Source organism: Macrobrachium rosenbergii, chromosome 28 (assembly GCF_040412425.1).
Source record: "Macrobrachium rosenbergii isolate ZJJX-2024 chromosome 28, ASM4041242v1, whole genome shotgun sequence".
NCBI classification, from domain to species: Eukaryota; Metazoa; Arthropoda; class Malacostraca; order Decapoda; family Palaemonidae; genus Macrobrachium; species Macrobrachium rosenbergii.
This window is the reverse complement of record NC_089768.1, coordinates 17,540,001-17,552,500: the sequence shown is the minus strand read 5'-3', so window position 1 is coordinate 17,552,500 and position 12,500 is coordinate 17,540,001. Positions and strand designations below refer to the sequence as shown.

General features: G+C 35.3%; 1 protein-coding gene across 1 annotated transcript in view; it reads left to right on the top strand.

Annotated features, from left to right (window-relative positions):
- Window positions 1–9,406: 9,406 nt before the first annotated feature.
- LOC136853901 (uncharacterized) overlaps window positions 9,407–12,500 on the top strand; it is a 3,587-nt gene continuing 493 nt past the window's right edge. Inside the window, exon 1 of the mRNA XM_067129812.1 lies at window positions 9,407–10,054. Within this exon, the coding sequence (XP_066985913.1) occupies window positions 9,502–10,054 (553 nt within the window). The 5' untranslated portion in view covers window positions 9,407–9,501. The remainder of the gene's footprint in view (window positions 10,055–12,500) is intronic.

Below are 12,500 nucleotides of genomic sequence, written 5' to 3'. Positions count from 1 at the left end.
TATGTGTATATAATTTATATATATATATATATATATATATATATATATATATATATATATATATATATATATATATATATATATATATATATATGTATATATCTATATATGTATCTATATATATGTATATATATATATATATATATATATATATATATATATATATATATATATATATATATATATATATATATATAAACAGGTCATATAGCTGTATGCATTTAGTAGCTATCGAGGGGGCATCCAGGAAAAGGCAGCACATATATAAAATCAACAGTATTTTGCAGACGGCGTTTCGCAATATCTCATTGCATCTTCAAGGCTGCAATTTACAATAAAATATAACTTAAAATCTTATGAAAAAAAAAATAGAAAACAATTTAAAATTTTAAAAACCACTATCAGGACGGGCATGACCTACCTAAACTGAGCTAAAAGAGAAATCAAAACATCTAAAAAAGAAAGAGGCTAAGTAAGAGTTGAGGTACAGAACAAAATGTAAAAAACAACTTTGTATGTTATGAACAGCTGTGTGGAGGCTGTCTGGGTGTTTAACGAAGGATGGTAGTTTTAATCATGATCGACTCTAAAGTGGTATCCAAAGTTCCCCCTCGTCTTGCGGGGAAGATATGATTTTAAAATCTGCAAAATCGATGTTGGTTTTGCAGTGCAACGCGTGATTGGTTATGTTGGAGGCTTCGGGTCTGAACAGTCTGCAGCCAGTTCTAAAACTGACTCCCAGGTGACACTGCAAAAACAACATCAATTTTGCAGATTTTAAAATCATATCTTCCACGCAAGACGAGGGGGGGGGAACTTTGGGTACCACTTTAGAGTCCGTCATGATTAAAACTACCATCTCCTCGTTAAACACCCAGACAGCCTCCACACAGCTGTTCATAACATACAAAGTTGTTTGTTTGCATTTTGGTCTTACTTACGCTCTTTCTTTTTTAGTAGATGTTTTAGTTTCTCTTTTAACTCAGTTTAGGTAGGTCAGGTCCGTCTTTATAGTGATTTTTAAAATTTTAAAATGTTTTATTTTTAAATTTTTAAAATGTTATTTTTTTATAAGATTTTGTTTTATTTTATTGTAAATTACAACCTTGAAGATGCAATGAGATCTGCGGAACGCCGTCGGTAAAATGAACTGCTGATTTTATATACGTGCTGCCCTTTCCCGGATGCCCCCTTGATATATATATATATATATATTTATATATATATATATATATATATATATATATATATATATATATATATATATATATATATATATATATATATATATATATATTATAATAATCATAATATATAATTCATTATAACAATCATAGGTTGCATTCATTATCCAGAGGTTGAAATTAAAACCGTTAGACTTATTCGCGAAACAATTTACGGAGAATCTGTCGCAGTAGCTTCTTTCAGCAAATATTTCCAGATGTGGATATGTTGAAAAACAAAAAGAAAAAACACAAAAGTCTAAAAAAAAAAAAAAAAAGACCTGATGTTATCTTTTCCGAGACACTCTTCCACTTTTTACGGCCGCGGATGCGTTCTCTTTAAATGCGTTGCTTCCGTTCGGTGCGCAGAGTGTTATGCCCAAAGGATTTCCTTCCCATGAAGTGAGAGAGAGAGAGAGAGAGAGAGAGAGAGAGAGCGAGCGCGGTGGTTTTAAGTCTAGAGCCGCCTCCGTCTTCCCACGAACGTAAACCTAATGTTTATGTCTTCCGTTTAAAAAAAAAAAGAAAAGAAAAAGACGGAAGGTCGGGTGGGGGTGGGGGGGTGGTGGAGGGGGAGATTAGGAGTCGACGAGCGTACCTGGCTACATGAAGAAAGTAGGGTCGAGTGAGGGTAACGCTACGCCAGCTCGCGCCTTCTTCCTCCTCGACGGCTTCGTGGTTAAAAGCATCGTAACATTCCTTATTCCCTCTGGATGGCTCAGCTCCACCAAGCAGTGCCCATCCTCCTCCCCCTCCTCGTCGGAGGGCAAACGCTGCAACTGTCGTTCCTCTTCCTGGCATGAAACCAATCTGTTCTTCACCTGCAGATGTTTTTTCTCTAATTCTTTGATCCATTATTCTTTCCCAGATTTTCATGATGTGAGACATTAACTTATATCTCAGTAGCTTGCACAATCCTGGATGTCACCCTTCTTTTTACAGATAGGCACAATAGAGCTTTCTCTCCTTGCATTCTTTTGGTATCTTTTCCTGACTGGATATTTTCTTTGGTAGGTCCCACAGCATGCCTATTCCTTCTGCTCTCAGACTGTTCCACGCCTCTGCAGGAATTCCATCTGGTCCTATTGCTTTACCATTTTTCATCTTCATTAATGCCTTCTTTGCTTCCTTCCAGGAATCCATCTTCAAAGAATTTTCTAGGATTTTCCTCATTTAACAGGTATTCATAATAACCTTTCTACCTCTTCTTTATCTTATCCTCGTTGCATAAAACCACTCCATTCCCATCCTTAACCTGTTTTATATGGGAGTAGTCTTTGGTGTTCTTATCCCTCCACTTTGCAATTCTGTGAATTTTTGTCTCTGATTGTTGATGGGACACGTGCAGGCCTGCCTTTTACTGAGTTTCTTATTTCCAAGCCCATTACCACCACCCTGTGCTGTGCTGCCACAGACTCTCCATTTAAAATTTTACAATTTCTCACCTCTCACAGATGTCATCTTCTGCACATGAGTGAGCCAATTTGACTTTCTCTTGCTCCACTCTTGTACAGTATGATGATGATGATGATGATATATATATATATATATATATATATATATATATATATATATATATATATATATATATATATATATATATATATATATATATATATATATATATACATATATATATGTATGTATATATATCATATATATAGCATGTATATATATCATATATATATATATATATGTATACATATATACTGTATATCATATATATTATAATATATAAAACAGCGTTGACAGGTCGGGGAAGAGCAATCGAGTCGCGTTAAGATTTCTGTGAAAGCTTTGTCCCATACGAGAAGAAGACGAATGATTTCGCAATGTTACATGTGTTCTATACGATTTTCTGGTAAAGACATGTAGGTTTTGAGAAATACGAACGAGTCTTGCACCAAAGCACATGGCAACTGCGTCATGTTTTGTAAGATTGCATTGTTCTGGTCACATACTGTTCTAATCGCGCCCCATATGATTTTTTGTTCAAGTCACATACACATTATTGAGGGTAAAAGCACGTGTCTTAATCAATTACATCATCTTCCTCTTCTAGAATTTTCTCTCATATCTTGTTCCCAAAATGCCTTAATAATGATGTCATCTGATTGTTTCATTTCTTTCTGGAATCCTAAAGTTTGTTCAATCTGATTTCAGAGACCATTAGTTTGATTTGTTCTCTCTCTCTCTCTCTCTCTCTCTCTCTCTCTCTCTCTCTCTCTCTCTCTCTCTCTCTCTCTCTCTTCAAAAGAGAGAAGTTATTAACGGAAAATATTTGTGTGATCACTGGTATTAATCTTAGCTTTTGAGATCTGAACGTAGGAAAAGTTGTAACAGCGCCCAACAAAAAAGTGTGTTTTGTGAATCTAAAGCAGCTGCATTTCAAATGATTTTGCAAAGGTTTTCACAAACTTGTGTAATGTAAAGTGAATTTTACTTATTATTACCATGGTATAATAATAAGGTATATTGAGAGAAGTTTTGCCTTGGTAAAATTATTTTGGTAAAATTTTTGTGTATTTTTGTGTGTTCTTGTGTTTGCAATCTCCTGATTTTTCACATTTTATATACTGGTGATTTAACATTTATCTACTTAGCATTTTAAGCATTTCTTGATAATTTAACATCGCATACTTGATTTAATTTTCATTTACCAAAATTTTCTTTTCAAATTTTGAGAAATTCTTGATAGATTAAATTTTGCCTGATTAATTAATTTCTTGATAAATTAAAGTTTTTGTGATTTAGTTTTGTTTAATAATTTAATTGAAGAATTAATTAAATTTTGTGTTGTTTTCAAGTAATAGTATATTTTTCAGATTGTGAATTCTAATTATGAATTTTGAACTTAAAAATAAATTTTTGTATTTAAAATTTTAAAAAACAGTGTTTCATTTATTGATCACCCGTGAATATAACTGTGTGCATAAGGCAAAGTGATAAACACGTTTTTTTCCTTTAGTTTTGCTGAAGTGAATTAAAACCAGGGAAACAGTTAAAGTTGTTTGATGGAGTGATGCCCTTTTGCTCTAGTATATTTCTTTTTTAATTGTTGATACCTCACACTTATTTTGATAAACTTAGTTTGATTTTTCACATGATTAGTAAGCTTTTCAAGGGATCACTGTTACCTTTAGAGTACTCAGTCGTAATTTTTATTGTTATACGAGTTCAGGTATCTGGCTGAAGTGAGGTAAATTTTTGAATTCTGTGATTAGTTGTGTAATAACCAGGTACTTGGTACACATCATTACAATATACATATATATATATATATATATATATATATATATATATATATATATATATATATATATATATATATATATATATACATACTATATATATATATATATATATATATATATATATATATATATATATATATATATATCGTGTGTGTGCATATTTAAAGAATAAAATATGAAGCAAAATCAGATAAGCAGAAATAACAAGAACAATAGAAAAACAGTAATAAATCACGAGACAGAAGCATTGCAAAAACAGTGCAAATAAGTCTAGAGGACGAAGTCTCTAACGAACACATGCGGTCCTGATCTTTGGACCAGCGGACGGGTTTAATCATGACTCTCTCTCTCTCTCTCTCTCTCTCTCTCTCTCTCTCTCTCTCTCTCTCTCTCTCTCTCTCTCTCTCTCTCTGAATCAATAAACTATGGTGATAAAGAAGGAACGCTATATGCATATAAAGGACCTAATAATGAAACAATCACAAATAAGGAAGCAGCTAAAGGCCTTAGTGTGATGTTGAATAGGAATATGTTATGCAATGATCAAGTAGCAATACTATTGGCAAAATGCAAAGCAAAAATGGGAATGTTGTTCCGGCACTTCAAAACAAAAAAAGCCGAACGCATGATTATGCTTTATAAAGCGTACGTACGTAGTCCACTTGAATATTGCAATATAATATGGTACCCACACTACCAAAAGGATATTGCACAAATAGAGAGTGTACAAAGGTCCTTTACAGCTAGAATAGAAGAAGTTAAGGACCTTGACTACTGGGAAAGACTAGTTCTTAAATTTATATAGTCTTGAAAGGAGAAGAGAACGCTACATGATTATCCAGGCATGGAAACAGATAGAAGGAATTACCGAAAACATCATGGAGCTAAAAATATCAGAAAGAGCAAGCAGAGGTAGATTAATATTGCCCAAAACTATACCAAGAAAACTAAGGAAAGCACACAGGACATTAATCCACCACGCACCAGCATCGATAATGCAGCGTCTATTCAATGCGCTACCAGCTCATCTGAGAAACATAATTATCAGGAGTGAGCGTAGATGTGTTTAAGAATAAGCTCGACAAATATTTAAGATGCATCCCAGACCATCCAAGACTGGAAGATGCAAAATATACCGGAAGATGCATTAGCAATTCTCTGGTAGACATCAGAGGTGCCTCACACTGAGGGACCTGGGGCAACCCGAACGAACTGTAAGGTCTGTAAGGTAAGGTCTCTCTCTCTTTCCTTTAAGTCTTGGTAAGGTCCCTAGTACTACACGCAGAAAGGACCGCAAGAGGAGAATAACATTATTATTATTATTATTATTATTATTATTATTATTATTATTATTATTATTATTATTATTTATTATTCAGAAGATGAACCCTATGCATACAGAACAAACCCACAGGGGTCATCGACTTGAAATTCAGGCTTCCAAAGAATATGGTGCTCATTCGAAAGAACTAACAGAAGGTAATGAGAAATACAGAAAGAGGAGATCAGTTATAAGAAAAACAGATAAACCAACAAATTAATAGATAAATAAAAATTTAAGTAAATATTAAAATACAAGTTGAATTCTATTAAGGTAGTAATGCACATATCCATCAAAAATAAGCACACAGGATTTTGAAAGGTCTTGATATTTCTCTTATTCTTACAATAGGTGTCGATCCGGCTGTTATTATTATTATTATTATTATTATTATTATTATTATTATTATTATTATTATTACTAGACAGATGCTTGAGTTCCCCACATACCATCAGTTGATTCTCTGGGCTATATACTTCCTAAACTACTGCTCATTGTTTACAAATCCATCACAGATATTATATATATTAAATACGCACATCATATCCATGATGAGCCAATCATCGGATTTTTAATAATTTTCCTTGAGAAAAGAATGGGTAAATTTAATTATTTTAGTTGCATTGGTTTTTCCTTAGAGACCGCAGATGACAGAATCGGTTTATGGGGTCTGTAATAGTTTTTATAATTTCCCTTGCGATTAAATTCTAAATATTTTCTAATCTTCTTCTTCCCTAGTCCTCTCTATACTTCTCATCCATGCCCTATCATCTCCCAGCCTAATCAGCATCAAAATTTGATGGCTCTCTAAATCCCAGCCTAATCAGCATCAAAATTTTATGGCTCTCTAAATCCCAGCCTAATCAGCATCAAAATTTTATGGCTCTCTAAATCCCAGCCTAATCAGCATCAAAATTTTATGGCTCTCTAAATCCCAGCATAATCAGCATCAAAATTTTATGGCTCTCTAAATCCCAGCCTAATCAGCATCAAAATTTTATGGCTCTCTACATCCCTGTTTAATCAGCATCAAAATTTTATGGCTCTCTAAATCCCAGCCCAATCAGCATCAAAATTTTATGGCTCTCTAAATCCCAGCCCAATCAGCATCAAAATCTGATGGTTCTCTAAATCCCAGCCTAATCAGCATCAAAATTTGATGGCTCTCTAAATCCCAGCCTAATCAGCATCAAAATTTTATGGCTCTCTAAATCCCAGGCTAATCAGCATCAAAATTTGATGGCTCTCTAAATCCCAGCCTAATCAGTATCAAAGTTGGATGGCTCTCTACGACGCCGAAGAATATTGTAAAGTTAGTAGCACTTTTAATCTTTAACTGGGAAATGTAAACAACGCATCCTAATTCATAAGAAGGTCTTCTTTAGATTCAAACATCACTTACTTCAGGGTAACACTCACACTCACCAAGATCACTTTCTCAAGCTGCAAGAACCCACAGTTGTGTGCAACCGGCACATGGTGCATTATCTCTCTCTCTCTCTCTCTCTCTCTCTCTCTCTCTCTCTCTCTCTCTCTCTCTCTCAGCTAGAAGAATTTCCCCTTCTTTTCCTTCTCACTATAAATCACAGGTGCGTCCTCATTGCAACAGATCTCATGACGTTTTCTTCCCTCACTCTCCACGCGTCTCTTCATCTCCCTCCTCGGCATCTCTTATTACCTTCTCTCCGTCTGCGCTGCTTTACTCCCTGCTGTTCTTTTTCCATCTTGCCTAAAACCTACGTTGGTGAGTGGACAGACGGAATGAAACAAACTATAGCACAATACCTCTGGTTCAACTCGTTTTATGCTCTCTGTGACTGAGTGGATATATTGTTGGCCTAGCAAATCACAGGTCAGGGCACAAGTTATCCAGAGGAGGTTCGACGTTATAATCATTATTATCATTATTAGGAAACAACACAGATTCTTTAGTCCTTCACTCTACTACAGTTCATAATAATAATAATTATTATTAGTATTTTTTTTTTTTTTTTTGCCTATCACAATAATCCTATCCGACTGGGTGGTTTTTATAGTGTGGGGTTCCGGGAGTCCATCACTTTTCTCACTATGTGCGCTGTTTCTAATAGTACACTCTTCTGTGTGAGTCCTGGAGCTACCTCGGCTTCTAGGATTTCCAGGTTCCTTTTCAGGGTTCTTGGGATCGTGCCTAGTGTTCCTATGATTATAGATACAATTTCCACTGGCATATCCCATATCCTTCGTATTTCTATTTTCAGGTTTGAAACTTATCAATTTTTCTCTTTCTTTCTCTTCTACTCTGGTGCCCCATGGTATCGCGACATCAGTGAGTGATACTTTCTTCTTGATTTTGTCAATCAGCGTCAAGTTGGGTCTATTGGCACGTATCACTCTATCTGTTCTGATCGTTGTCTATCATTCCCTCAAGCTGATGTTCGTGCCACTTATTGCTGCAAGCTAGCTGGTGTTTCTTGCACAGGCTCCAGTAGAGGGCTTTTGCTACTGAATCATGCCTCTTTTTGTTCTGGTTCTGTGCAAGCGCGGGACATTCGCTTGCTATGTGTTTCATGATCTCGTCTTTCATATTGCACTTCCTGCATATAGGTGAGATGTTATTTCCATCTATTGTTCTTTGGACATATCTTGTTCTTAGGGCCTGATCCTGTGCCGCTGTTAGCATTCCTGCTGTTTCCTTCTTGAGTTCTCCCCTCTGTAGCCATTGCTATATTTCATTGCTGGCCATGTACTGTACGTGCAATGGTTTGCTGTGCCATTCCTCTGTTCTGTTTTTCATTCTCCTGTCTCTGTAATTTCTGGGTCTTCGTCTACTTTTATCAGTCCTTCTTCCCATGCACTCCTTAGACACTTGTCTTCACTGGTTTTCAGATACCGACCCAATGCTCTGCTCTCGATGTTGACGCAATCCTCTAGCTTAGTAGAATGACTGAGTGCAAATGATCAGGCTTGCTCTTTATCTTCTTGTAATTGCATTTTCTTACTGTATTGTGTCTGCCTAGTCTATTTGTGAATGGCCTTGAGGCGAATTAAACTATATATTTGCTGTAAGTATTAATACTGAACAGTTGAAAACATACATAACGATAACGTATGTGATGGATACAGTAATATGAATATGATAGTTACAGTATTTCCACACTGAAATTGCTTTCAATAAACAAACCAATACAACATTGTTACTGGTTTTTAGAGTAATAGCATAATAAATAATGATACTGAAGTAATAATTTTCACACGTGGAAAGCCTTGGTGTTTACCACTTTTATTAGCTCCGCCCATGGAGATCGGAACCAATAGAAACGAGTTCCTGGTTGTAGCGAATGCTACGAAGGCAAGATTGGTACTAAAAACAAACATCATTTATTTTGTTACCAAAATAAGTTATCGTCAAAATTCTGGACGTCTTCCTCTGTTATTACTCTGTTTTCGGTACTGTCAACTGAAAATATGAAAAGTACTTTCACAAAGCATACTTAACCCGGTTTCTTTTTATCTTACACACCGGCATCACTATTATGGCCACGCCCAAAAATCGCCGATTGTCTCCGCCTTCCCCAACCATCCAAAGGTGTTCTGCGCGGCAAGTGATGTCACGAGACGTAGTCTGGCTCCAGAATCCGGGTTGGTAGGAAGTTCGTCGGTGCTGGGGATTTCGCGCGCTCGGGTATAGATACGAGTTTTTGTTGTGGTGGGACATTATAAGATGGTCGTTGGGATCTCTGTGAAAGCAGGCGTTATGAAGACTAGCACCTTCCTTCTGAAAAGAGGCAGGGCGAGACGAGCCTTGTCACTCCTCGGCGTCAACAATGTCAAGTTGAACATTCGTCTGGCCGAAACTCTTCTTACAATTTCAACAGAAGAATTCGCCAAGAAATGGAACTTTGATCCCGTGCAAGGTGTGCCATTGCCAGAAGGGCGTTTTCAATGGACACCTGTGACGCCTAACTCGACTGACTCTGCCGTAGACGACAAAGCATTCAAAAAGATCCCCTCCAGAACTTCCGATGACCAGCCGCAACCTACTCCTGGTGTCACACAACCTGCCTCTGATGAAGCCAAAGTTGACTGTGCAATAAGTGTGGAATCCTCAAAACCTACCTCTTGTGTGGCCTGTGCATTAACGCCGTGCAATAACTCCTCAGGAAGATGTAGTGCAACTCCTACGAGAGAGGAAAAAGACGGTAATGCCGAGGAAGGACCCCGTGTCCTCGCTCACGTGGTGAAGGACACCAAACTAAAGCAAACTTGCATTACAGGTAAATAAATTGCATGTTGTTTTCACACTTAAGTAACGACACGGATCGGGCAATTATATATATATATATATATATATATATATATATATATATATATATATATATATATATATATATATATTATGTAATATATATATGCATATACGTATGTGTATTTATATATATTTATATATATACATATATATATATATATATATATATATATATATATATATATATATATATATATATATATATATATATATATATAATTAGACAGGAATGAGGAAAAAAGGATAAATGTTGTTCATTTACCCTTAAAATTATGGGGGTGCTTAACTATGGCCCATGTCTGTATGCATAAGCCTATGTAAGAAAGGATGTGGTGTTTACGCATATTTAAAATACGTATGTACATACTTGCATCGTTTTATGACCATACCGTGATGAAATATGAATTTTCTAATGTCGTAGGCTAACGAGTTTGAAAAAGAAAACTAAAAATATGTGAATTATTTCGAGATCATGATAGCATAATCTCATTTTTATGATATGAAGCATAAATATATTTATTTATATATATATATATATATATAATATATATATATATATATATATATATATATATATATATATAAATGTATATATATATATATTTATTTATTTATTTATTTATTTATATATTATTTATTTATTTATTTACATATATATATATATATATATATATATATATATATGTACACTTATATATTTGTATATATATACATATATAATTTACATATACGTATATATTATATATGTATATATTTATATGTATATATAAATATACATATATATAGAAATATATATATGTATATATAAATTATATATATACACTATGAAATATATATCTGAAAATAATTCCCAGAATAAAAAAAAAGTTTGTTTCTTTCCCATCGTCTTCGAACTCCCAGAGCAAGTCTTTGACCTTTGTTTCTGCGACACAAATTTAACATGACTGTAATGTTCCCCAAATTTGCCATTTACTTCATGCAACGTCACTCCATCGGCTGTTATCTTGGTCCTCATTTTCCTTCTCCCAAAACATTTCATAACGAATCTTTTTTCCATTAATCTGACCTCTTCGCTTCAATACCGGTCACTTTGGCCTGATCTATAGTCTCAACCTGCTCCGTGGGAGGGGCAGTGCCGTCGCTGCACCTCATGCGGTGCACTGTAGGCATTACTTACGGTTCTTTGCAGCGTCCCTTCGGCCCCTAGATGCAACCCCTTTCATTCCTTTTACTGTACCTCCGTTCATATTCTCTTTCTAACATCGGATTTCCACCCTCTCCTAACATTTGATTCATAGTGTATATACCTGCGAGGTTTTCCTCCTGTTACACCTTTGAAACCTTTTTATTGTCAATTTCCATTTCAGCGCTCAGTGTCCTCATAGGTCCCACTGCGTGCGTGGCCTTTGGCCTAAATTCTAAATTCTGTTCTGCTCTATTCTATTCTGGTCTCACCCTGTACCCTGCCCCCACCCTTTTTTTTTTTTTCTTCGTGCATTCAGCCTCCATGCATTGTCAGATATATCTTCGCATTTGGTTTCAGAATTACTAATTACTAATACCATTATTTTTCATTAATTTTTTTGTTTTTTTTCCATTGACCTTCCTCGAGCAAAACTCATTTATCATGTAGCTTTTATGTTGCTAATTGTTGTATACATCATCTTGCAAGAACTTTCAGTCTCCTCCAGTAGTCTAAAACAAATGAAATTTTCATCATTCCAGCCAAACAAAATCCTTTGCAAGCTGTAATGACTGCTACTTCTTGTACTGATATGCAACAGTCACTTGCATATTCTAGTCTTTCCGGAACTCAAGCCACAGGTTTTTCTTGAATATGCTAAACGCCATTGAGATGGGTCTTAATCCTTGCTTGTAGACAGTGTCTCATATCTACATGCGCTCTTTTAGGCTTTTTGCAAACGTGCAGGTCAGAGAATCTCATCATTTACATGCAGTGTCTCACAGCCTGCCTGAAAAAGCCGCACTGTCACATTTTATTTGTTATCTTGTAAGTCGTTCGTCCCAACTTATCTGATGCAGGATTGACTTATTGATATCAACAGCTTTCCCCTTGCCAAAAGGCACCGTGTCATTTCCGTATGTGCCATTCATTATCAGTCACTTTGTATCAGTCAGTACTGTTACTGCAGCCTATACATATAAGGATAAAGGGTAATCATCAAGTACCTGGAACTGCAATATACAGTAACGAAAAAAAAAAGAAATCGATACACGCAGTAGTACTTACAACATAAGATAAAACATGCTTGTTGCGTCTATGACGATTTTTAAAGTGCTACGAAAACGTACAACTTTGATATGCTGAAAAAATGTACAATAGCAGCTTCAATAAGAATCAGATTAAATCCAGCGGATATAACGGCAGAATTGAACAAATAATGTCTTCTTTT